The following is a 26,545-nucleotide window of genomic DNA, read 5'->3' as shown; positions in this document are numbered from 1 at the left end:
TAAAGTGTACTGTATAATACATGCACTGTATGAATTTATTGAATTTATTTATTAGGTGTAAAATTACAGGGACAATGTACATTGATAAACATTTTGTAACTGAGCCAGTTTAGCCATCTTGGCTAATTTTCAACTGTAGGTGTGAAAACATCTACATAGGACAAATAACAATTTAAGACTTACATACTTAAGAACACAAAATGTTTGAAAACAGGACAATAAGATATAACACATAAAACAAAAAAGCACGCTCAGGCTACTTACATCTACAGAGTATGGTCACACACTTGATTTTCTTTCAACCATGATTTTAAATAGAATTTTAATGAACGAAATGTACAACAGTCTCTGATGGATGTTGGTAGATTTTATGAGTGTGAGCTGCTAACTGTGAAAGTTAGTCCTCCTCATTGGTATTATTCAATCCCCTCTTACCACTGACCTAGTATATCATTAGTGGTTTTCTGCTTGATAAGAGGCAGGAGATGGGGAGGAGATAATTGGTGAAGAACCTTATACACAAGACACATCTATGATATTGTCCCAGCTCAGTAAATTATGTTTTCTTAAGCAATGAAAATAGTGGTGTCTATCTGGCTTCCTGTCAAGTTTCTTAATGGCCTGACTGTATATTGACTGTACAGTTTTAGTGTATCATGTTTAATCATAGCATTGAACTAAAGTGTTGCCACCTTGGTAAAAAGACTTCTAATATGGCGCAAAGTTGACAAATTGAACTTCATGACATTTATGACCATCTTAATCTGATTTTTGATTAGTACTAAGTGTTATCCCAAGATATTTATGATCAGATAAAACAGCCAACACTTCCCCTGCGATATAAACATTGGGTGTAGGATTATCTGTTGTAAGCTTACATGCCGCTTGTTGTTTGGTTACTGCATGCAGATAAATGACAGTGTCATCTGCATACATTTGAATGTCAGCGCCAGACCATACAGCGCATAGTACCATATCACCCTACTAGAGCACTGCGCTCCCAGAATTCAGGTTTCCATGTTGTCCCTAAAGTCTCTAAAAGTAGAGTAGGAGCCATCAAGCTCCTCTCCTGTGGAATCATCTCCCAGTTTCCGTTCGGGAGGCAGACACCCTCTCTACATTTAGGAGTAGGTTTAACACCTTCCTTTATGATAAAGCTTGTAGTTAAAGCTGGTCAAGGCTTGTCTTCAACCTTCTCTTAGTTATGCTGCTATAGGTCTAGAATGTCAAGGGACGCATGACACACGGAGCTTCTCTTTTTTCTTCCCCCTCTTTATCACATCAAATAAATTATTGTCTCATCAATACATGATACTGACTTGACTTCTTCCCCGGAGTCCCTGTGCCTTATTGCTCGCAGATCCAGGGCCACGACTGCGGCCACATCATGGATTATGATGGTGGATCGCAAATCAGAGGTCATGTTCATAATGGTGGCTGATCTTGATGGTAATCGCGGATCCTGTATTGTGCTGGCATCTGATTGTAGTGGTGGAACATGATCAAGGTATGACTACAACAAGACTGCTCGATATACAATATGTCTCCTCAGATACTCGACCATTACTGGCAATAACTCCTCAATTAATTTACCTTCCATCATGCTACAAACTATTTACTGTAACCAATGCTGTAATTACTCTTATTTTTCTGATGTTGCACTTGGTATCTATTGCACTTCTGTCTGTCCTGGGAGAGAGATCCCTAACATTTCTCTCTCTCTCTGAGGTTTCTTTGTTCTTGTTCCCATGTTAAAAGTTTTTTTCTAGTAGTTTTTCCTTACTCTTGTTGGGGGTTAAGGGCAGAGGATGTCACATCCTGTTACGCCCTATGAGAGACAAATACTGCATCCATTTAATAACATTAGGGGAGAAGTTGAACATTGAAAGCTTTGCAAGTAATTCTATGGTTCACAGCGTCGAAGGAAGAAGAATTGGCAGATGTTGAAGAGAAAAATGCTGAGGCACATGCTGAGCTTATCCAGTTTTTAGATTTAGAAAATGTGTTGCTGGTGATGTGAGAAGCATTGGACAGTGGCCAGAAAAAATTTAAACAGCATCCGCTGAAAACGTCATGAAGGTGCAAGTGCAGCCACCCACAAGATGCCCTTTGGCAGGGTCAAGTGACTCTGGGCCTGAGAGTGCAGTTATAGCTTCAGATGTGATCTAAGAGGACACAAATGACAATAAGATGATGCACAAAAGTTTCTGAAGAGTTGAGCAGCAACTTTGCATATCATCATGAATATTGCAAATTAAGGAAGTTCAATTTCAAGTTCCAGACTGCGGGGAGTTGGCTGATTGAATCACGGAGCCAATAGTGGAGATGCCAAAGGTTTGCTTAATCAACAGCAGAGGACAAAGCCACAATGACGCTGAAGAGGTGTACATCCTCTCATGCCTGCTTGACATCTTCTGTGAGAAAGCAGCTACTGCCTGTGGAGTGAGTGTGATCTGCAAACAAGGCAAAGACGTCCTGTAACTAAGCAAAGGTATAAACACACTATACTACTTAAACACAGTAAATGAAAATGTGATGACCAATGAATGGTGTGTTATGATATGCAGACTTGGCATGAGATCATGATAACATTCAGTTTTTGATGTCAGAGTTGTTGATGGTATAGAAATCAGGTAAAACAGACAAACCTGCCCTACATTGTGAAGTGTGCGCTCAATTTATACAAACTGGGAACACGGAGTCTGATATAAGAGCCAAAAAAGACAGAGACTGACACTTGATGACAATGGTTTTGAGGTGCAAAATATTGCTAGCAAGACCGAGCAGAAGAGTGATGTGAGTCCAGGACATATTCAGGGCCAGTGTTACAAGGCTGACAACCACTGTATGAAACCTGTAAAAAGCAGGTAAATGCAGAGCAATGAGGACACCTTGTTCCCCTTTTTCTCCCAGATTGCTTCTGAGGACAGGGAAAATGCGCGCTGCAGTACAAGACCCCACCCCCAAGGAACCTGAGAGTGGACAAAACTTCTGCCCCCATCCATTGACTGCATTGTGTGCAAAATATCGACACACAATTATTTCCAAAAATAATCACATTAATGTTTAATTACCACAATTGTGGTAACCCTATTTTAGGGGTGCCACCGATCCAAACATACATGTCCAATTTGCAAACTGAAAATGTTACCAACATATAAAACTTTTATAAAACTAAATCTCACATCCTACAATTTTTTATCCTGTGGACTAAGCGCCTGCTCTGCTAACCCTTTCCTAATGATAGTGTATTGGATAAGGATAGTTGGGTAGATATACTGTATAAGAGGGGTGTTTTTGAGTGAGGTAAGTATCAAGACTGTTTACTGTGGGGTATGATTGGTATGCTTCATGGTCAAGGATGAGTAAGTTAACCTCTGGCCTGGTCGCCTTTGTCTGGTGGATCTTCTGAGTGGGACAGGCAGGTCAGACTGAGGATCCAACATTTGCTCCTCCAGACTTCCATGTATAGGCAACTCTGGCTCATCATCAGATGGAGGTACGTGCAGTTCAGTTTCATCTGGAGTGACAAGTCCATCCCTTAGCTGTCTCGGTTGTCCCAAATCTGGAGTCTCCCTCAACAACATGGGCTCATGCTGGGGTTGCTTTTGCACCTGTCCCTTCTCTTGTTCTCCAGTCAAAAATTTAAGCACTGCATGAGGTCTCCTCAGTTGACTCTCCCTGTAGAGTCTCATGCTGAACTCTGCTCAGGTTTTCGTGAAGGAGTGAGTATTCTCTCAGGAGTGAACCATGTTTCGGGTTCTGGAAGGGTCCTTTGTTGGTTGTCTCTTTTTTTAGTAGTATCACAGGCTTTTGTCTCAACCCAGCCTATTGGTACTCTCAACCAATGTCCTCCATCTGAGTCATCATCAGAGTCACAGGTATCAGTCTTCTGATCTAGGTTTTCATGTGCCTGTTGTAGCCCAGGTGGAAAAATACACAAGGGGCAGCGGGTGTCTGGTACAGTTTTCTTATTTAACAAACGATAATCCAGTGGTTCCCAAACTTTCTCTGCTGGGCCCCTCTTGAGCCACTTTTTTTAATATTCAACATCGCTATCAATGCATTTTTCAAAAATTACCTCTCTGCAAAAATGGGTTTTAAAACATGACCAACTCCCTGAGAGGAAAAAACTAAAACCTAAAGTTTTGTTGTGCAAAAATAACACCTGACTGGTGTGGGCCTGCTTCATGCTGCAGATCTTCACAAATCTGGATTGCAGTTTTGAGATTGCCACTCTGAGTTCATTTTCAATGTCCAGCTTTGATTTGTATTTTGTCTTGATTGGGGCCACAGCAGAAAAACCTATCTCACATAGGTAGGATGTGGCAAAAGGAAGAAGTATGGCCAGGGCTCTCTTATTTAGCAGTGGGTAATCTTTCTCCACTCCAATCCAAAATGCTGCCAGTGTCTTTGACTGAAACTGCAGCATCATTGTTGAATCAGAGGTGACATCAATGAACTGTTCCTCCTCTGATGTGCTGAAGTCGGCAGGTGGTGTTGCACTGAAGGGGTCACAGGTCCAATCATATTCTTTGGGATCCTGCATCAGGAAATTTTTCTGGAAATGTTTCTGAAGGGCAGAGATGTGTGCTTTCATGCATGGGATCACTGTGTTCTGCAGTTTGTTTTCTTCAATGAATGATTTTAGGTTCTCAAATGAATCCAGGTCGTGTTTTGATGTAGTTGACGGTGGCAATGACGTCGGTCATTACATCATTAAGCTCGGGACTCAGCTGTTTAGATCTCAGTGCTTCACGGTGTATCATGCAGTGCGTCCACAGCACATTGGGGGACACGAGCTTGATGAGCGCTTGCAGCCCTGCCCGTTTCCCAGGCTTCCAGCTATAGCCTGCGCCCCGTCTGTGCAGATCCCCACACAGTCATCCCATTTCAGGTTGGTGTCTTTCAAGTAAGAGTCAGTGATTTTAAACAGTTCTTCTGCTGTGGCTCTGTCGGTAACTTGTTTGCAAAAAAGCAATTCCTCCCTCATGTCATCTCCATCTATGAATCTGACGTAAGTAATCAATAAACAGTCTTTGTTACTGTCAGTGACTTGATCCATCTGAAGAGAAAAGCGGCTATCACGCACCTTGTCATTAAGCTGCTCCTCTATGTCCTTTGACATGTCATAAATGCGCCTGCCAATGGTGTTGTTGGACAGAGGAATAGCCCTTAGTTTGCTGGCCGCAGTGTCATCAAGCATAGTTGAAACCATGTCCGTGGCACAGGGAAGTATTAATTCCTCCGCTATTGTGTGCGGCTTTTTACACTGTGCTACTCGGTAAGCAACTTTATATGAGGCAAGTTGAGCATTTGCCGGCATGGATGCAGCTTTAGTAAAGAGAGACTGTTGAGCACGTCAGTTTACTGGCTTGTCTTTGTGCTCTGGATATTTTGTCTCCAAGTGGCGTCTTAGCTTGTTCGGCTTCAAGCTGTCACAAGCTAGCACTTTAAGACAAGATATGTGTCGTCATATTTTCTTGTCTTTGCCTTGGAAGGAACTTGCTTTGCACATTTGGGCGATGCTTCATCCTCTGCTTTGCGTTTACGTGGGAGCCCCGCGGCCCCTGCCAAAAACTTGTCTATGTTATGCTAGCAGTGTCATTTATTGATTGATTGATTGATTCATTCCATCCACGTGTGTGGGGCACCCCCCCTGCAAGGGCTCTGCGATAATCGATGCAGAGGCGTAGGTTACCATCTTTCTTCCGCACACACAATGGGGGCGGCATAAGAGGACTTAGATTTCACAATCCATCCCTTCACAATAAGGTCTTGAACATACTCTTTAACCTCCTTTGGCAGCTGTTTGGGGAAGTGGAAGTGTAGGCACTCTGCACTGGGATATCATCCTCCAAGTCAATCACCATATGCAGGCTTGGGATACATCAAATGTCACTTTCATCCTTCGTAAAGGCCTTGGACTCCTCGTACAACATTGTCCTGAACACCTGTTGCTGTTCCTCCTTCAAGTGGCCAAGGTGCACTGGAGGGTGCCAGAGAGTTGTAGCTGTTACAGGAGATTCTACGTTTTTTTCATTGACAGTGAATGCATATGTGGATTTGTCAGGCATTTCGGCATCAACCAGCCGCTCGATGTGCTGTAAGGTACCCAGCGCTGTCTTCCTTGGCAGAGTGACGTCATGTTTAGTACTATTCCCCACAGCAATTGTAACATAAGGCATTGCAGGGTTTTGAACCTCCAACAAGCCAGTACCTATTTCCAGTGGCTCTAGGGTCTGACTATTCTCCTCTACCTCAAACAGCTGATCAGACAGGTCCATGGCTGGTGGAACTTTGCACTTGACCCAGGTAACCCGTTCAGCAGGGAGGACCAAGTCTTTCTCACCTGTTCTTAATTGTCCTTGCCTCACATGTTGTTTTGGTGTCTGAATGAAATTCACAATCGCTTCCGCTTCCTCAAGAGAAATACAGATGGCATTGTGTAGCAATGTGATCAGGGCGGGTACTAACTGGTCTGGCTGTCTCTCAACAAGTTGTTGTAACACATTAAAACCAATTAGTGGCCTGTCCATGGATAAACTACTGACTAGCACTGGAACACTTATTGACAGGCTTGGAACTCCACTTCCAGGCAGATTGATTACAATCGGTACCAAGCCATTATATCACCCGTGTAATCGGTTGTCTGTTTTGTTACATGTCGAGCAGATGATTCTATTTCACGTATATCATCAACACAAAGCTCTACATCACGATTCTTAATAACAGTATCAATACAGTTTTTCAATATCAACAGTTAGACCATACCACTGTTCTCAGATTTAAGCAACTGCTTACTGTACATAAACCAACTGATGAAATCAAAGCAGGCTTCCTGGACTCCCTCATCAGGCTCAGGCAGATCCCAGTCTGCCACTCGCCTCACACCTTTGGCGATCCGCTGACAGGGTGAGAAGATTTATGTGAAATGCCCCTCAACCATACAGGAAAGCTGTAAACTCATCTAACTCAGAGGAATGACACAAATTAACCTGCCTGAGGATAAGAAAGCAGTGGGGGTAGATGAGTGTTTGCAATTAAGATCAATGCTAATGGATCTGACCAATACAAGAAACGTGCTGTAGCCAAGGATACAGTCAAAAGATGGGTGTAGACTTTTAAGAGATATTGGGCCTCATTCACTAATATGTGTGCAGAAATATTCTTACTCTCTGCACAAAATAAGTGTGTGCGCAAAATCCTGGCTGGATTCATGACACACCTTGCGAATGTTTGTGAATCAGAAGCATTCTAAATTGACAGGTGCATGTCATGGTTTGGCATCAAAGTTGATGCCAAAAGACAAAGACCAGAAAAAAAAAGGAAACAGGCTGGATGAGAGGCTGGAATTATTGGTGTGTATGGGCGTGTATGTCATTGTAGCGCAGCTCTCGAGGGGTTTGAGGGTTGGCAAAATAAATATTGTCGAACACAGAAGAGTGGGGGAGAAGGAAAGTGAAAAGGAAAGTGCACAGAGTTATCTGAGCTGGAGCAGCTCATCACTGCAAATACAGCACTGCAGGTAAATCGTGGTGTTGGCTCAGGAGATGCACTGTGTGGTGCTGTTGCATCTTCTGAGCTATCTCTCAGAACAGTAATACACTTGTTTTGCTGAATTAATAGGCTACACATGGATGGAAAATTAGGCTAAAATTTGTAGCAGTGTGACACATACATTTTTCTCTTAAATATGTTCATGAGAAAATTATTAAATAAAGTTTTTAAAGTGTTATCTTTTGCAGTATAGACCAAATATTCTGTTCTCTCCTCAACATTTCCATGTGTTTAAAAAAAATATGATATGCACTGTAAGTCTTTTTTTTCAGATAAAATATATCTTATCACACAACTATAGAAAGTACATAAAACAATAAGAGATTTTTTTACACAAATATAATAGTTGTCAAGTGTGCATAAGAGTGCTCTTCAGAGTGCATAGATTATGTTCTTAAATAAGAACAAATCCAAGATAAGAGAACATCAGTGAATGTCAGAATCTTCTTAAGTGGGTTTTAAGCAGAAATTCCATTGGGTGAATTAGACCAGATCACCTTGAGACCAATTTTGATCCTTTAAAGTTCTCCGTTGTTAATGTGGCAGTCCCCATTCAACCATATTTACTGTCACTCAGAAACCTTCTGGCACCTTGTAATTAGAAGCCCATAATTTTTTTTTATATACTCTTGTTTAAAGTCATGACAGGATTGTTCTCAGTGATAAATCAAAAATATCTATCCTGCAAACTCCTTAGACATTACTAAATCTTTTAAGCAAAATGTGTGTGGATTAACACAGTACTGTGGACATACATTGGACCTTGTATTTAGTCTGGGTGGAAAAATATCCACTGTGGAATTACTAAACTTGCCTGTATCACAAATTATTGTTATTATTTGTGGATCACCACCTCTCAATACTGTTCCTTCTCTCTCAATGTGCACTTGTATCCTTTATAAGCACTGTTAAAAAAACAGGACTAGATCCCTCCCTCATTCTAAATCAATCAATCCCATGGTCCATATTCACAAATCACAATTTGTCTCATAGGGCTTAACAAAGTGTGACATCCTCTTCCCATGTCAACAAAATAACAATATTTACAATATTCATGAGAACAGATTCAGTACCTTTGACTTTAAGTGGTTGTGCACAGCGCAGACTTAAAGTAATGCATTCTGCTTTTAACACAATGCATGCAGTTGTATAGCTTTTTCAGCACTGCAGAATGTCATCATGTTGCTTGACTATTATAATGTTGTGTTCAGATCAGAAAGCTGCAACTAATTCAAAATGCTGCTGCTTGAGTTCTCACTACCACCAAGAAAGTGAATTATATCACTCCGTTTCTGAGAATCGTTACATTGGTTCCCCCTCAGGTTGTCTGGAACAGGTCAAAACAAAACATGGAGAAGCAGCATTCAGTATCCATGTAACTATACAAAAGAAAGTCTGATAAAAAGCAAAACTATGAACCTATCTCCAATATATGTTTTGTATCAAAACATATATTATCAGATCAACTTTATTTGCTCCGGGTCCCAAGGCTCTTTAACAATCTGGCGGAGGAAATTAAGTCAGCTGACTCAAATAAGCTTTTGGATAGCTTCCCTGAATTTCTCTTTAATTTAAGTTTGTTTTAATTTAATTATATTTTAAATCTGATGATTTTATGACTTATTCGATTTAAATACTCCCTTTTGAAGCATTCATTTGAATTTTGAAAAGTTGTGGTATGTGGTAAAGATTATGTGGTAAAGATTATTTATTTATCATAAAATAAAGATAGGTTAAATGCCACCACCTACAGCAGTGTGTTTACAGTGTTTACTCCATGTTCCCTCAAATGAATTCTGTTAATAAATTAAACCACACTGTGTCTTATAGAATACCTCAAGTTTTTTTCCAAAAAAAACCTAGTGTCTGAAATCATCCTGGAATGAAAATCCTTGACAAACGATGTTATTGTCACATGACAATGTGACTAATATCCTCATTTCCTTTAGTGTGTCATATGCTATATGCAAGTTATAAAGTATCAAGGTCAAACAATACACATGTAACATTCCCAAAGTTTGGCCCAACTTTGTGCAATGTTATGGTTTCAGTATTAAATGTGATGTGTGTGATGTGTTTCAATAAAAGCAGACAAAAAAAGTGACTTATTCTAACAGGTGTGTTTGTCTATGTGGACATACTTTGTTTGCTGAATCTGGCATCCAGCAAGGCCAGAAAAAGGCTTATCAATGACCGTGCCATGTTTAATCACCTGTGCCTGTTTACCAAACAGCTACACTTGGCCCTGTTCATGAAGGACAAAAATGTGAGAATAACAGAAAATGTAAATATAGCTGATCCGCAATAGTTTACTCTTTAAACTTCCACTTCAAGATAAATGTTTATCTTTTTTCTGTTCAGTCAAATACTAGAACATCACTTTTATCTTTCCAGGTGAACATGCAGTGGCACACAGAAACAGACCGAAGTGGTTAAGATTTGTGAATATGCTTCTTTAATCATTTTTAGCATTCAAGCAATCTGGCTAGCACCTTTTCATGCAAGGGTAAATATATTGATACCACTGGACAGCTGCTACTTTTCATTTTGTATTGGGACAGCACAAAAGCTATAAAAAAATCACATTCTGACCCAAAGCATGTTCATCAAGCACAAACTTCACTGTTGGCTTGTGTTAAAAGCTGCATCAGTCTTCCTTTCCTCTTGGTTTCCTGTTGGAAAAAAGACATTTTTATAAATATACTTAAGTACACACACACACACAAACACCGACACATACACAGAGGACTAATAGCCCTGACAAGGTTTATGCTGGAAACAGTCCTGAAGAGGTCACTAAAAATTTACACACACGGACACTAGCATACAAATTGTTGGCTATACTCACTGCAGTGGTTGAGACTGTGATAGACAGCGAACGCTGACACCAGCAAATGCGAATAGGAGTGTGGATACAGTTAGATTTTTAAGGCTCTCATGTTATATGTAACAAGTGATTTGTCTTAATGCAAGAAAATAATCATAATTTTGTTCTGAGAGTGGTTAAGAAACATATCACACAACCACAACAACCCTGGTTCAATATCTTGAGCCACTGATGCTTTGCAGGTTTCTCTCTTTTTGTTTTATACATTTAAGAGCATTTCATCATAGGGGATTGGTTAACAATTCATACTAATCAAAGAAATAATGTAATGCTTTAATTAATAACTTAATGGGATAGTTCACCAAAATATGAAAATTCACTCATTATCTACTCACCACTATGCCAATGAAGGGGTGGGTGAAGTGTCTGAGTTTGGACTTTTAGGCTTAAACATGGTGCAAATTACATAGTTTCCACCCATATATGAATGTCAGGGCTTGCGGACACTTGCAGGACACCACACGGCCAGTATGAATGAATGTTGTGTTTTTTTCTGTTCTTTTAGTACTTCAGAAGCATAAGTCAGCAATTATTTCAGCTGTATTGGATTTGCATATGCAGCATATCAAAAGTTGATGTCATTTACTTCCTGTGCGTCCTGTTTGTAGCTTGATCTGTATCTGTAGAATAAAGAGGTGGAAACCTTCATCTAAAACATCTTTCTCTGAACCCACTTACTTTGATTTCAAATGGGCTCGCAGCACAGCAGGTCCAGAGGCAGTTGAATCTGCAGTGAATTTCAAGTATGTTCATTTATTCAGTACAGTAGGGAGAGAGTATGAAAAAGTGGGGTAGTCAGTTAAATGTGTAAAAGTGTTACATACTGCATTGATAAAGGCGGTTCACTCGAAGGATGTCATTGGCACTCATCTGGTTGGCCCTGCCAATGGCTACATTATTGTCAGGGATTGGAAGGATGGTTGCCTGCCTGTTCCTGGAGAAAGCAAACCTATGGTGCAAAACCACAGTCACGAGAGGTTTTTATCAGTTCACCATACATCCCAATTGTTTATTTGTCCACTTGATAATTAAAATATCAGTGGTCACTCTCCTTTTACCTCTGTTATTGTCTTAACTCCTGATAAAAAATAGTTAAATTCACAAGTGTTTGCCGACAGCAATCACACAGTCAGAGAGCAGCTGATGAATATAGTGAAGCATTTAATAGCTTTATTTTGTTGTTGTAGAGTTATAAGGGGAGCATGAATTAAACATTGAACATTAAAATGCCTATGTGATATCTACTGGATGTGTTAAGTACTCCATCAATTATTTCACAACTTTATATGGTGATAATATATCATATGTTTTTACAGTTTGTTGTAAACATGTGGCCAATTAGTAAATACAGGCTTAAAAATATGTCAATGTAAAGATAAAAACAATATTTTGAGGTAATTCTAGACAAAAGTTATGGTTAAATTCTAGGTTCACTTTTATTTGTTATCTGTTTTAAGACAGTATTCATATATAACGTCTCAACCTTACTATGAACTACTATGTGCCCTGAGATAATGAATGTTATGAATTAGATTATATTGATTGTAGCCTTTGTTGTATTTACAGTGCAACTGGGTGAGAGTGTGTTGTCCACTAAACCGAAGGTTATATCACCATCTTCCCCATTTCACATGCCAGTGTCTTTAGGCAAACCCCAAATTGCCCCTGATGGCTGTGCCAGCAGTGTATGAGTTATGTGTGACAGAGACAGTGATTCACATAGATGCACTGTATTAAAATGTGTTAGTGGGTGAATAGCAAAACTGAACTGTAAAAGTGCTTTGGGTGGTCACAAAGACTAGAAAACCTCTTTATGTCATTCACTTACTTTCCTTGCCGGGGACATTGTAGTTAAAAATCTTTGGAGATAACATTTTATTAGCCTATATTAGCCTCAAGTGAGTTTGAGAATACATAGAGAACACATTTTTTGCAAAGACAGAGGAGGAGAACTGTGAATTTCATCTCTTTGGACTTTGATCTGATATTGGCCAGTAGGGACAGAAAGACAGTGGTGTCCTGTGTACATGTGGCCATGTGTATGCTTTCTTAAGAGACTATATCATGTTTAGTTGTGCTATATACTGTATATATCACATGATTTCATAATTGCATTGTATTATATATTTTTTTGGTAGGTTCAGAGGGACAACTAAGATGTTACCTTCCATAGTGCATGACAGAGTTGTAGTCATAGGGAGTACCAAGGTTCCTTGTGTTGATCTTCCTGAAATTAGACTCCATTCCTGCAGGGGATCACACAGGACAATACAGTTTGTCAGACCTGTAACTTAAATCTGCAGGAAATTAGGGATCATCATTTCTGTCCATGCTTGTTCATTCTACAGGTATTTCACACATACATTTACCTGCTGAAATCATGTGGAGTATGATAGTTGTATTTATATATTGTATGCCTTGTACTGTTCATAATGAAAAACAATTTCAAATAGTTGATGAACATGACCCACCTGGAATGACATTCTGCAACTGGATGCGAACATGCTCATCCCTGTCGGAACGGGTCTGCTCATGGTTGAAGCCCAGGGCATGGAGCAGCTCATGTTGGACAATTGAATGGAAGACACAGCCGTTGCGACTCAAAGACACTGGCTGCCTATTACCACGACGCCCGACATACGAATAACACCTGAGAGTGAACAGTGCAAATAAAAAAGTCCCTTTTGAGAATATCCCACACTGTGTCCTTTGACCTAAGACACCTGTCAGCTCTTGGTGTTAATAGGAAAGTGCATTCATGTATGCTTATGTGGTATGTGCACTGTGTGGTCCATACCCTGACAGAGACTGGATGTCCACAAAGTCCCTCTGCCTCTGCAAGGGGGTGAAGCGGATGCAGGTGGATGCAGCAAATGACCGCAGACCACCAATAATGGTATTTCTCTCTCTTTGGGCTTAAGAGTAAAAAAGAAAAACCTTCTCATCAGTTTAGTGACTTGCATTCATTCTATTATCATATTAAATATAATATGTTTAGCAGTAAAATACCATTACTGCTAGAATATATAGTACTAATAATACTACTACTAAACTACTGTAGTACTATACCACTGCTACCATTGCTACTATTTCTGCCGCTGCTTCTGCTGCCTTGCAACAGCACTCTTGCTGCTACCACTAGTGAAGCTGCTATTTCTATTACTGTTAATAATGCTATTGCAACTAATACTAGCCTACTACAACTATTACTACCAGTAATAATATTAGCATTGCCATCACTAGCATTACAACTACTACTTTTGCAATATAGCTGCTACAGCGACTGCTACAAGTCAAATATTTACTGCTACCACCACCTTTATAGTACTGCTATTATTAAGTGATCCTTTAATATTAGTTATATTCACTGCTACAGAAAAAGAAAAGTCCTTCATGTTTGCTGAAACTTACAGTATGCATTTGAGAGTCGGTATGGTACATAAACATTGCCATCAGAGGATTTAGGCCACAGGCAGCCACGGGTTGTGCAGGGATCAGCATTTTGTAGACCTGTTGGCACTGCTATGTCTCCAAATATCACCAGAGGCTCATCCATGTTCTTTCCTGCAAAACCACAAAAGGATGATCTTTTTTGTGTTCTATATTTCATTGTCTTGACATCACTGATGTGTTAAGGGATATCTGGGCCTGAAACAACCTCCACACAGAGGGTTATATTTGAAAGTATCTCTACTGTATATGTCAGAGTGTAATGCCAACATTATGCAACATCTTAATGAATATTTAGTAAAACATTTTATGGTTTGATTTTTTTTGTCTGGTTCTCAACATACATACAGTACATAACAGTATGCTGGTTGACATTCAGTGGACATGAACTTACCAAGATTAGCATTGGCCTTCTCTAACAGTGTGGAAACGCTGAATTCATCATCTGCAATGGTGTTGCCTGTGGAAAAGAAACAGTTTGTTTGTGCATCAGTTGCATTACGCAAAACTAGTACTTTAGTAATAAAAAGTAGCCAAGTCTTACCAGAGTATTCCTCTGTCTTTTCAAGTGAAGCCTATAATAAGACATAGTGTAAAAATAGAATGTGTTATATATGGTTCAGTGAAGGAGGAACCAATGTGATATTATCAGAAATAAGTTCAGAGAGACAGTTAAGTTCCACAGAAATCTAACTTTAAAATCATATGGGAAGTGCAGTTCCTGTATCCATAATGTGCAAGGAAAACCAGGCATGGTGTAAATGTTTTTCTCCTTGCTATTGTTTACACTCTGGCATCAGAATAGATTGTAATAAACTCTGTGTAAGTGTAAAATAAAAGACAAAATTGCAATTTCCTTACAGCTAAGAAGATAAGTCAGCTTATTATCTGAACACTACATCAGTATTAACATAATATATATATATATATATAGATCTATATATAGGATATATTTAGCTCCAGTGTGTATAATTTAGGTGAAATGGATCTATTGGCAGAAATGGAATATAAAATAATTCTAGTGATGTTTTCACTAGTGTGTAATCATGTAAATTGATTAGTTTTCTTTACCCTAGAATAGTAAATTTATATTAAAATACTCCTCTCTGCGGCGACCGACATGTTTTTTTACAGTAGCCCAGCCTAGACAAACTAAACACCTTTGGAGTTTATTATGATTGAAGTCTACCACAGGTTATCTTACATGGTTGGAAGGTAATGTGAGGTTAAGGGTATTCAGCTGACACTTCACTGCTAGATGTCACAAAATTTTACAACCTTTAACAAAACCTGAATTTGGCACAGTAAATAATTCAACACAAGGATTGCACATTATTTTTCAAATTTTGATGAAAAGATAAAACTCTTGATTTGTCCATATTCAAATGGACAAATGTATTTATGCTTACCTGTATAGTGAAGCTGCAGACAGAGCAGAGGAACACACTGAGAACAGCAGTCTGGAGTATCATGGCTGGTTGTAGACAGCAGCTGCAGACTGCTCATTGGAAGGAGTTTTCGAACATATATAGGTGGGAAGACCAGTCAACTCTCATCCTAAAATGGTAAACTGCTCAACAGACATATTGACAAATGTAGCTCAACTGGAAGTGGCAGTTATTACTTAAAACAGACTTTGGTTTGTGTAAGACGTGGACGTTATCTTCTGCTGTTTCTCCATGTGAGCAGACTACATTTTTAGAATTCACTGATGTGAAAATAAAAGAGCTAAATGCTTTTTACCTCCCTTTTTTAAAAATATTTCTGAGTGATTAAAGTTATCAAAGTCAGATGTGGAAAACAAAAACGAAAATAAAATGGAATCACAAAAACATGACTGATTTACAACAATCATTTAAGTGCACAACCACTGTCAAATATTGAGGGTGTGTAGTATGTGACAGTAAATTAACAGATGTTTAAAGAAATTTGTAATCCTGACACAATAATATCAAATTTGACTATAAATGGATGAATCTGCCTGTCTACCTGTATCTCCTGCCTGCTACCACTCATAAGCCTTACAATAAAAATATTGCTGCAGAAAAGAGTCCAGAAACTTTACATAATAACTCAAAAATGCACCAGAAGACACAGTGTGTTCAAGGTGATGCTCATTTACGCAGCAGAGCAAATAAGAAGAGATGTTTGTTAAAAAATGTATCAATTGAGCTAACAGTTACAGAATCCATCAGAAATGATATTTGTTACATGTTCAGTCTAAAATACATTTAAATAGAAATTATATTGATTTAACAAGGAAGTGATGAAATTTAACAAGCATTATGGGGTGGCTGTGGCTGAGGGGGTAGAGCGGTCGTCCTCCAACCAGAAGGTCGGAAGCTCGATCCCCAGTCTTCCCATCTGCATGCCAAAGTGTCCTTGGGCAAGATACTGAACCCCAAAACTGCCCAATAGAACATCAAAAAAAAAGTGCTAGCTATAGAAGCACTGTATGAATGTGTGTGTGAATGGGTGAATGGAAAACTGTAGTGTAAAGCGCTTTGAGTGGTCTTCAAGACTAGAAAAGCGCTATATAAATACAACCATTTACCATTTACCATTATTATGATCAGTTAATGGTAAATGGTCTGCAATTATTTTGCACTTTACATTACACTACTGAATCACATTCACTCACTCAATGTCAGCTTGGATTTGGATATATGGTCACATTCACCCGTTCACACACACAATCATACAGTGGTTCTACAGCAGCATTTTTTCTACCACAGATCATTCACATACCAATCATAGGCAATATGGGAGTTCATTGTTTTGCACATGGACATTTCAAATCAATATTTTAAGACTTGTTGCAAATCAGTTCAAATACCATTCCACACTTCTACACGAGATAAAAGAAATGTTATTATTTAAACATGAAAAAGACGATAACCATTACAAAGAAATTTGAAGTCTCCTAAGTATTAAGTATTGTATTATATATAATATGATAAGCACTACAGACAAATACTTTTTTACTAATTCCAACTTTGAGATTTTTGTTGGTTTTTCTGTTGTTTGCTTTTCTTTTTTCAATTATTTAGTTATTTATTTTTAGGACAGGTGGATGACAACACCACCTGGGACATAATGAGTGGTTATGGTTTCAGTTGGTGAAGGCTAAAAGATAAGGTTAATACAAAGAGAGGGATGGTATATTATTATGATTATGTATGATGCATATGTATGTTTATGTATAATTAACATTCCAAACATACCATATGAAGAAGCTTGTTTACTCAACAAAACATGACTCAATTGCAAGACTCAGAGAACAAAAGTTCAAAAGGCAGAGTCCTTTATTTGAAAAAACAAGATCGGTACACAAAAGAGCAGTCCAAACACAGGCAAAGGTTTCCATGAAAGATTCAAGCTGTGTCTGAAATCACCCACTCACTCCTCATTTCCCTACTTTTCACCATACAACTATAATGTGCTCATCGGGAAAAGTGAGAAATGCTTTTGACACTACTCATCACTACCTATTAATGACATCATTGTCATAGGATTATGATGTATGCCGTCAGCCGGTGGAAAATCCCCAAGTACATTTCTAGTGTTTATTTTACACTTAGTATTAATGTTTTAAGGTACAAAAACAGTTTGTGGTTTCTCCTATGATGCTCTGCTCTGCTCAGAGGGATACTTATACTTACAAATAGTTTTCCATCGACAACCTTTTTTTTTAGCAGGTTTTTAAAATAACAGTATGGTATCATCTTCAATCTAATTTTGATATGTTATGGTCATGTGAAGGACATAAACACACCTGAGCTCCAACATACCCCCCTGACCATGCATTGGTCTGGGTCTACACATTTTGTGTGCATCTCTCCATTGATTGAGCACTATTTATATAGCACCTAGAGTTGCTTTAAAGTAAATCATTAAATCTCACTTTCTACAACAAATGGCCTAAAATACTTATAGTATAAATTATACTTACAGATGGCTTATGCTTATTGGAAAACTGTAAACCATTAATACATTTTTCATACAGTCACAAATAATCGGTGCAATGAAACTGAATTCAACAAAATGATTTCTTAATAAATAACACCATTCATTACAGCATTGAAATCTCACATCTAATAAATTGCAAATTTGTTCCAATAATGAGCAGCACTTTGGCGACTGTTGGGGGAAAAAACCTCTGGCAGAACCAGACCTGATGTGGGCTGCCACCTGCCCCAACCTGTTAGTCAGAACTTCTTCTAGTTCCAGTGTTTAATCCCTGTATAGTCCCATCTCTGTATCAGAATCTTGTGACTTATGGTGTCAAATGCAACACTTGTCCTCCTGGATGAAAGTAGAGAGACAAGTTCATTGTCTGGAGGCATGAAAAAATTATTGAACACTAATGCTGTTTCATTACTGTGATGCATATTAAATCCTGAATGAAGGTTGTCAAGCAGACAATTTTTGTGCAAGTTATCACGATAAGGATTCTATGAATGAAGAGAAGGTGTGATATACGTGTGTTTATAAGTAGCTAAAACATCTTGGTCAAGAGTGGGCATCTTAAGCAGAGGTTTAATTACTGCTACTTAAAAGGTACATAGCTGGTTAATCTGATTTAATATACAGTAGAACCGATGATAAAGGTTTGATTGTTTATATGTTTATATGTCATCTCAGAAAGATATATTGTAGAAATGTGGTCTAAATATGAATCATGGGGCTCACCTCCCCTGATTTACTACCAATGAAAGCCGAGGAAAGTTTAGACATACACCAAAAAAATGTGTTTCTTGACAATATCAGTAAAGCACAAATTAAATATTGCACATGACCTGTAAAAATGTAAAGCCTTTATTTCATGTATCGTACAGTTTGCACTACTGAACTGAGATACACAAAACATCAACAGGTACAGGCTACAACATAAATCTTAATTACATTTACATTCATGTTTGTTATTACCTAAAAATTTGCACATTTTCACAACCTCTGTGTGAATAAAAGCAGAAGTCAAGAGTTGCAAAAGCTTATTTTGTGTGTTTTTTCCAAACTGCAGATATACCACATAACAGTTGCGTTATGTGTTATACAAACAGTTTTGCAAAGTGTTGCAAAAAAAGGAACGAAAAAGATTGACGAAACACGGTGGCTTTGCATTAAGAGTTTGCTTAAAGTCATGTGTTTTGATATTGTATGAGACTGCCTCAATGAAAACATAAGATAATATGTTTGAAAATCAAAAACTATTACAAGAATCCGTCTTTTCCTGCTTTACTCTGACTGACAGACTCCTCAACATGAAGACTGACAAACACTAAAATGAAGTATGTAATTGCAATAATCCCCATGTGCAATTGTAAGTGGAAATTTAGAAACAACCAAAATAGGTGCCATATCACATATTTATTTTTATTTTTAGACGTAGCATCTATTGCACTTCTGTCCATCCTGGGAGAAGGATCCCTCACATGTGGCTCTCTATGAGGTTTCTACATTCTGGTTCCCCTGTTTTTTTTTATGATTGATGATTTATAAAAGTCATTATACAAAGTAAATAAGTGGACAAAACAACTATGAACTACATCAACTATGAAATCAGTCAAAAACATGTAAGGTCATTATTAAGTTTCAAAATAGTTATTAAATCTGACCTGACAATACATTGTTTAATGTTTTATGTTATTGCTTTGTATTATAAACCAGACTTCTGCTGGCAGTGCAGACCTCATGTGAGCTTGCTGCAACATATTTTCATCATATTTCAAGATGAGACCAAGAAATTACTAAATAGAGACACTATGGTTTTGCGTTGTGACATGTCTATTGATTTAATGAGACCTTGTCCCAGTACTCCATTTTACATTCTGTTTTGATTCAAAGGCCAACTCTTTCTTTTCTACTCAGGTAAACCAAATGCTTTTTAAATGAACATTTTTGTACATTTTATAGACACAAATTTAGAATGAATAGCATCAGATTTATAGATTGGCAAAATATAAGACAACATCCTTTTACAAAAATCCTGAAATCTATGTCTGTAAATGGACTGGTTTATATAGCTGCTACTTAAAGCGCATCACAGTTCAAGTCATATTCACCCATTCACACTCACATTGATATAACACTTTTATATACAGACATCATTCACACAGCAACTGTGGCCACACACTTTTAATCTGGTTCTGCCAGAGGTTTCTTCCGGGTAATGATGGGGATTTTTCTCTCTACAGATGCCAAAGTGCTTGCTCTGTGTGGGAACTATTGGGTTTCTCTGTATCTCTCTGGCAGCGGCACCGCTCTGAACAGTAAGGCTCTAGGTTGGTGAACTCTGCTCAGGACATCACTAGAACAGAGCTGCCATCCATGGAGGACCTCTACACCCAGTGGTGTAGAAGAAGGTCAACAGAATCATTAAAGACCCCTTTCACCCCAGCCATAAACTGTTCTACTTACTGCCATCTGGCCGATGGTACCGCAGCATCCGGGTCACCAGGCTCAGAGACAGTTTCATCCCCCCTGGCCATACGACTGTTAAACTCCTCCATTTTGCCATTCCTCTAAACTTTGCACCTTCCAGTATTTGCACTACCTATCAGGATTACTTACATTTCTTCATTCATTCTACTCCATTAGATATTCTTTTTTTATAATTTATACTTTAGCCATATATTTGATTAGCTTCCATATTATGACAATAGTCAATAGTCAAACCAGTGAAGATGCCCACTGACATCAGCAGTGGGTATCTTTCAAACCAATGTTTCTCATTGTATCTTAACACTTTTCTCTTCACAGTGGTGTAATATATATACATAGTATATTTATGACAAGCATCATGGCAAAAGACAAGACAAGTAGGAGCAGAATGCCCCACCTCCAAAAATGGAGAACTGATAGATAAGCCAATGTGGCCATTTTGCTTGGACAACCTTAATTCCCATGAGAAGTCTTGTTTTCAGATCACAACCCCTTTGTGTTTTTGATCAAATTCAAATATGTTCCTCTGAATTTCATCTATCAACCTGAGATAATGTCAACATTCAAAGTGACATCATGCTAGAAAAGCAACCAGTTAGTGTTATGAATGAATAGATGATTGAATGAATGTGCCTCATTTACTTAAAGTAAACAAAGAGGATGCAATGAAAGAATGAAGGGAGTCTGCTGTCATTCAGTCACAATACATTTATTGGATGATGATTGAATGTTGTGCTGGTGTGTACAGGTCTACATCTGAGCAGGCTTCCTGTGAAACAAAAAAGCAGAGGCAAGAAGTGACGTTTTAATTCCGCTGCGTAGATCACGTGATTTTATTTAAAGCACTCCAACACCGCTGTCAGCTCTTATCTTATATTGTGGGAACTGTTGGGTTTCTCTATATTTAGATTTTAAGGTCCTGACCTTCTATGTAAAGTGCCTTGAGATAATGTATATTATGATTTGGCGCTATACAAATAAAATTGAATTGAATTGAATTATCGCCACAAACTCTTGGAATCCCTCGCTCGCAGTGAATCCAGCGGGGATTCCCTGCTGTGTTCTCACATCAACTTCTCCTCGATTTCTAAGGACTTTATCCTCTGAGGTCAGGCAGATAAAGTCTGTAGAAACATGCAGAGCGTCTCACTCGGACATTTGTGTTCCCACATGCACCTCCTCTGGAGAAATTACGGAGGATCTGCAGAGTCTAGTGCATGTGTGAGACACACAGCCAGGACATCAATGTTAAAATGGAACGATCTGGATTGATGTGGTTTATAAGAGTCTCCCCTCCTTATCCACCAAGTGTTCTAACACTTACACAAATTATCTTAATCAAAACTTTGGTTATTGTAAAAAAGCTTGGAAAGGGTTCGAAGTTGCACCTTTATGAAAAGACCTGGAACAAAAAAGCGTTCTCCTGTGGACAAGACAAAGAACCCTTTATGGTTCTACTCAGCACTTTTAGTCCTAAGAGCGTGCAACATGTTGAAGAGTATTCAACATAACTGGAGAGTGGCACTACGCATGTGTACACTCACAGCACTTGTAGAGCGTGTTGAGCCTGGCGATGTCATTGCGGCTCATCTCCTTGGCATTGCCAAAGGACACATTGGAGTTAGGGATTGGGACCATGGTGGGTTGGTTGTTCTTAGAGAAGGCATACCTACAACAAGACAGCAGCAGTTAGGTAGTTACACAGCATGTGCTACACAAACACACACACAAACACACATATGTATGATAAAACATTAGAGGGCTGATGTTCAGCCAGTTCTTCTCACTTGTGGTACTGCATGACAGAGTTGTAATCGTAGGGAGTGCCCTGGTTGAGGGTGGCAATCTTCCTGAAGTTGTGCTCCATTCCTAAAAGTGAAAAGGGATAATCTTGTTAGAAACCTGAAGTCAAACAATGAGCATCAGTTTCATGTATGATTAGGATTGTGTCAAAGTTTGTAGCTGTAAGTGTCCCTTCAAAGGACGACTCTTTTCTTCACCTGCCTAATATTTCTCAATCTCATGTTTCTTTGACCTGATTGTACAATACCACAGTGTATACTTGGCAGCATTGTCTATCATCAGTGTTGCTTACCAGTTATTTATTCATGAAGTGTACATTATATCTGAGTTTAGTTGATCTTTCACCATTGGGGAAAATGAATAACTCCATTACCAGACTGAACATTGTGCAGCTGGACTCTGATGTGGTTGTCCCTGTCAGAGCGGGTTTGTTCATGGTTGAATCCCAGAGCATGGAGCAGCTCATGCTGGACGGTTCCATGGTAAAGGCATCCGCTACGGGACAGAGACACCACCTGCTTACCACCACGACGTCCAACATAAGAGTAGCAGCTAGACAGGATGAGACATAAGTTGAAGATCAGTGATGTTTGACAACAGCTTTCAAGGCAAACTCTTCAATTATATCAATTTCTTACCCATTCTGAGACTCAATGCTTAGCCAGTCACGGTCGCTGCTTCTGCTGGGCCTAAAGCGGATGCAGGAGAAGGAGGAGAAGGATTCCAGTCCACGGGTGATGATGGCCTTCTCTCGGGAGGCTGTGGTACCGCACAGCATTATGTTTTTTTTTAACATCCCACAGCACAGAGAAACAGAGGAACATGTTAGCAACACAGTATTTGGCTTTTATAAGCTATGTGGAATTTATGCTCGGCTGTAATGGAAGCATTTCATGTTTCACTTGAATTCAGAATGGATTAAGACTAATGTGCAGGGTTTGGTGTCATTTGGGCTTTTTCTGATACTGGTACTAAATTGTTTCTTTTGAAAAGGTTCAGGTGACTTTATAAGAGTGGATATGCTAGAGCTAATTGGAAGATGAAATTATATATATTAAATATTCTTTTTAGTATAGTTAACTTATTAATAAAATAAAAAAAATAAGTTCAAAACTCTTGTATGTACAAATGTAATTAACATAGTTACATTCTAAATAAAACCCAACCCAACTAAATTAAGTAGGCAATGTGCTGACAGAGCCATGCATGTGCTGTGATGTTTATGTTGCCTTTAAGCAGGGCAACTATTTCAGTACATAGCTCATGGAAATCTGCATTATGATTCGGTCCACGGTCCAGTAGGTAATATTATATTCTAATATATTGAGAAAACTTTGGGTGGGTATTTCATTATTAGGGTGTTCATATTTGGGCCAATAAGGTATATGAGTAAAGTTGTTGAGCACAGACCAAAGATTCAAGGATGTTGTCAAAAATATACCTAAGAATGCTGTTTGGACAATTGCTTAGCACTTTAATTCACAGTTTTTCATTAATCCTTATTCAATTTGATTTTATCCTGACTGTCGTTTGGATTTTAAATAATCCGTCTTTAAAAATGTAATCATGACTCCAGAGGACAAGAGTGATGCTAAACATGAGTTCACAGGCAAATTGGCAGCCAACATGCTGGTTTGATCACTCAAACCTTTTGACACCAGCGACCACCTGCAGTTTGACTCACAGGTTTTTATCTGATACTCACAGAAGTGATTAGTGATGTAATAAGGAATGTAGACCTTCCCGTCACTCCACTTGCCCCACATGCAGCCTCGGCTGGTGCAGGGGTCAGCATTTTTCTCTGCCTCGCTGCCAATGGCAATGTCTCCTCCAATCAGGATGGGATCATTGTTGGAGCGGACTAAAACACATCATATAACATAATCAATTACTTAATTACCTGTTAAGGTATCACTAATAAATTATGAGTTGAAAAAATGTAAGCATCAACAGTCTACATGAAACTCATCAGCTCACACTCAGTCAGATTATTGTTGGCTCTCTCTAGAAGTTCAGAGACTGAAAGATCCCCTGAGTCCACTTCTGTAATCTCCTCTGCTAAATGAAATCAGCAGCAGCAACACAATTTTATTTTGCAGAAAAATACACCAGTCCTTATACAGTACATATCAATACAATAGGTCTGATTGTACATACCTGCCTGCAAGTAGGAAAGAAGAAACAAACATGTTGAGTTATTAGAAAAACAATATGGAATTACAATCAAAAGACGTACTCAGCCAAATAACCAAAAAATGTGTCTCAAATTAAAAATAATAAAGATGGGAGGTTGAGAGATGCCAACTTAGCATAATAGAACCTAAGTTTATTGTACAGTTAAACAACAGTCTACAGATGCAAAAAGGCCACTCTGTGTCAGAAATATTCAGCTTTCACTTAAAATAAAGACTTAACCTCAAATAAGAGAATAAACAACTTTTTTGTGACTGACAGATGACAGAGTTCTTCTGTGACACAGGAGGCCTATCATGGTTGAGACTAACTAAAAAACAATATGCAGCTTTAAACAATTTATAACATGTATACTGTGATTAAATGGGCCTTTGTACGGTCTTACCTCATTGCTGGCCCAACAGCAGGCAGACAGAAGCAGTAGAGTTAGAGCTGAGATCGTTAAACCAGACATGATAGACATCCCAGCAGACCTGCAGGGAAAAGACAGCATTGAGCTAGTTTCTCCTCAGTGTAAAAACTGAATCAAAACCAAACAATCAAACTTTGATTCAGGTGTAGACATTAGCAGCCTAGCTCACCTATGATCCTCTATGTGGACTTGTGTATCTGTAGTTTGGCTCCAGGCTTTTATAGATGTTCAGGTTTGTTGGTTGGACCAAATATGGATTATCTGAGTCCAGTAAAACGTGTAGTGTCAGCAGAGCTGGCACGCTTATCAGTCTCATTACATTTAAACAGATATGAGACAGAAATACCCCCAAAGCATTATCAGTGGGAAAACAGACGTTTGTTGCATTTTCCATCATAACAGGTGGAATTAATGGAGAAAGTCACTGATGTCCTCAATTTTATCTCAATTTCCATGGGGTGCCCTTATTTAATATGTAATTAGTGTGATGAGTGTATTTTATACTTTATTAATGAAACCATATTTATGTGCTTAAATTAAAAAGATAACCATATAGATTGAGAAGCCACAAAAAATAATAGCAACATATGTACAATGTGATGAAGCACAGCTTATTTCCATTTTTCCACCTTTTTTTTTTTTTGTAAAAGGACAAAGTCAAAGGAGAACTAAATAATCTAAGGCAGTCTGTTACAAACAAATTGCAAACTGAATTGTTATTTGATCCATGGCTCATTCCATTAAGAATGCTGTACTGGATACAATTTGTAAATTTAATATATTTTCAGGATTAGGTCTTACAGGTGCGTTTGTTTATGTGGACAGAAAAAGGCTTATCAACCACAATGCTACATTTGATCACTTGTGTTTGTTTAACTAGCAGCAACACTTAGATCTGTTAAGGAGGCCAACAAGGTGAGAATGAAAGAAAACATGAAAATAACCTGCTATAGTTTACTCTGAACTCCGCAAAATTTTGTATCTTGTTTTCTGATAAAAAAAAAAAAACAGTTGAAATCTTATTGAGTTTAATGCTGTTACATTACTTTAATCTTTCCAGGTTAATATGCCACTTTAATCAGTTTTAGCATTTAATTCAGCTTCCTAGAAGTTTATAATGCAAGTGAAAATATGGTGATTAGGACAGCATAAAGGTCAGGAGTCGGGAGTCACAATAAACAACAAACAAACTCAAGCAGAGAGAGTGAGAGAGAGCGAGATGAGACCAGATCTGCTGTTATCCTGAACATTCAGCATGGCTCCGTGGATCAGAGGCTCATCTAGGAGCCAAAACAGTGAAGCTGCAGGTTCCAGTCTGTTCCACTTAAAAAGAGTCCATGTTTGAACAGTCCCTGATAAAATGGAGGCAGGTCACATAAACAGATAAAATCACAGTTCATTAAAAAGAAAGATGCATCTAAACCAAGATCTGCTACTCCCCTTAAAATGGTGCTTGTGGCTAGTTATCAGACTTTGTATGAACTGTTGCCTGAAAGCTGCTTTTCTGCTCCCCAGGTTCCTTTTCCTGGTCCAAAGAAACCAGACCAGCACCGATGCCCAATGAACCAGAGAGTTTCAAAATATCTCTAATCAGTGACACATTGTCAACAATTGACCTGCCAGGCACACAGTGGGTTTGGGTCCAGTCAATGATCTGGTCCATCACCTTTTTCAACCTGTTCGCCAGGACCCTTGAGAGCAGTTTGTAATCTGTGCACAGCAGAGACACCTGTCGCCAGTTTTTTATGTCTTGGATGTCTTCTTTTTTGGGCAACAGTGTCAGAACTCCTTCCTTC

At 38.6% G+C, this 26,545-nt stretch overlaps 2 protein-coding genes across 2 annotated transcripts; both read right to left on the bottom strand.

Moving 5' to 3' along the window:
* Nucleotides 1–9,992: 9,992 nt before the first annotated feature.
* On the bottom strand, nucleotides 9,993–15,494 carry LOC109625111 (high choriolytic enzyme 1-like). The gene is made up of 10 exons (XM_069515718.1): nucleotides 15,307–15,494; nucleotides 14,442–14,472; nucleotides 14,292–14,357; nucleotides 13,859–14,011; nucleotides 13,245–13,362; nucleotides 12,919–13,097; nucleotides 12,612–12,693; nucleotides 11,272–11,396; nucleotides 11,126–11,174; nucleotides 9,993–10,232 (listed from the first exon to the last, which is right to left on the bottom strand). Exons 1-10 carry the CDS (start codon nucleotides 15,367–15,369, stop codon nucleotides 10,208–10,210), a joined length of 891 nt encoding a protein of 296 aa, XP_069371819.1. The 5' UTR covers nucleotides 15,370–15,494; the 3' UTR covers nucleotides 9,993–10,207.
* A 5,540-nt stretch (nucleotides 15,495–21,034) lies between these two features.
* On the bottom strand, nucleotides 21,035–25,008 carry LOC109643100 (hatching enzyme 1.2-like). The gene is made up of 9 exons (XM_069516417.1): nucleotides 24,919–25,008; nucleotides 24,723–24,810; nucleotides 24,122–24,203; nucleotides 23,850–24,005; nucleotides 22,783–22,903; nucleotides 22,518–22,696; nucleotides 22,129–22,210; nucleotides 21,886–22,010; nucleotides 21,035–21,110 (listed from the first exon to the last, which is right to left on the bottom strand). Coding segments are annotated over exons 2-9 (825 nt in total). The 5' UTR covers nucleotides 24,801–24,810; nucleotides 24,919–25,008; the 3' UTR covers nucleotides 21,035–21,108.
* Between the last annotated feature and the right edge of the window lie 1,537 nt (nucleotides 25,009–26,545).

This window comes from Paralichthys olivaceus, chromosome 1 (assembly GCF_024713975.1).
Source record: "Paralichthys olivaceus isolate ysfri-2021 chromosome 1, ASM2471397v2, whole genome shotgun sequence".
Classification (NCBI taxonomy): domain Eukaryota; kingdom Metazoa; phylum Chordata; class Actinopteri; order Pleuronectiformes; family Paralichthyidae; genus Paralichthys; species Paralichthys olivaceus.
This window is presented reverse-complemented; position numbering and strand designations above follow the sequence as displayed.

Excerpts from the sequence above, each read along its gene's own strand:
- LOC109625111 (XM_069515718.1), bottom strand. The coding sequence starts at position 15,369 with ATGATACTCCAGACTGCTGTTCTCAGTGTGTTCCTCTGCTCTGTCTGC. Across the intron at positions 14,473-15,306 it reads TCTGCAGCTTCACTATACAG|GCTTCACTTGAAAAGACAGA; the intron begins GTAAGCATAAAT and ends GTCTTATTATAG. Across the intron at positions 10,233-11,125 it reads CGAGCCCATTTGAAATCAAA|GAAACCAAGAGGAAAGGAAG; the intron begins GTAAGTGGGTTC and ends TTTTTCCAACAG.
- LOC109643100 (XM_069516417.1), bottom strand. The coding sequence starts at position 24,800 with ATGTCTATCATGTCTGGTTTAACGATCTCAGCTCTAACTCTACTGCTT. Across the intron at positions 24,006-24,121 it reads CAACAATAATCTGACTGAGT|TCCGCTCCAACAATGATCCC; the intron begins GTGAGCTGATGA and ends GATGTGTTTTAG. Across the intron at positions 22,697-22,782 it reads AGCATTGAGTCTCAGAATGG|CTGCTACTCTTATGTTGGAC; the intron begins GTAAGAAATTGA and ends CATCCTGTCTAG.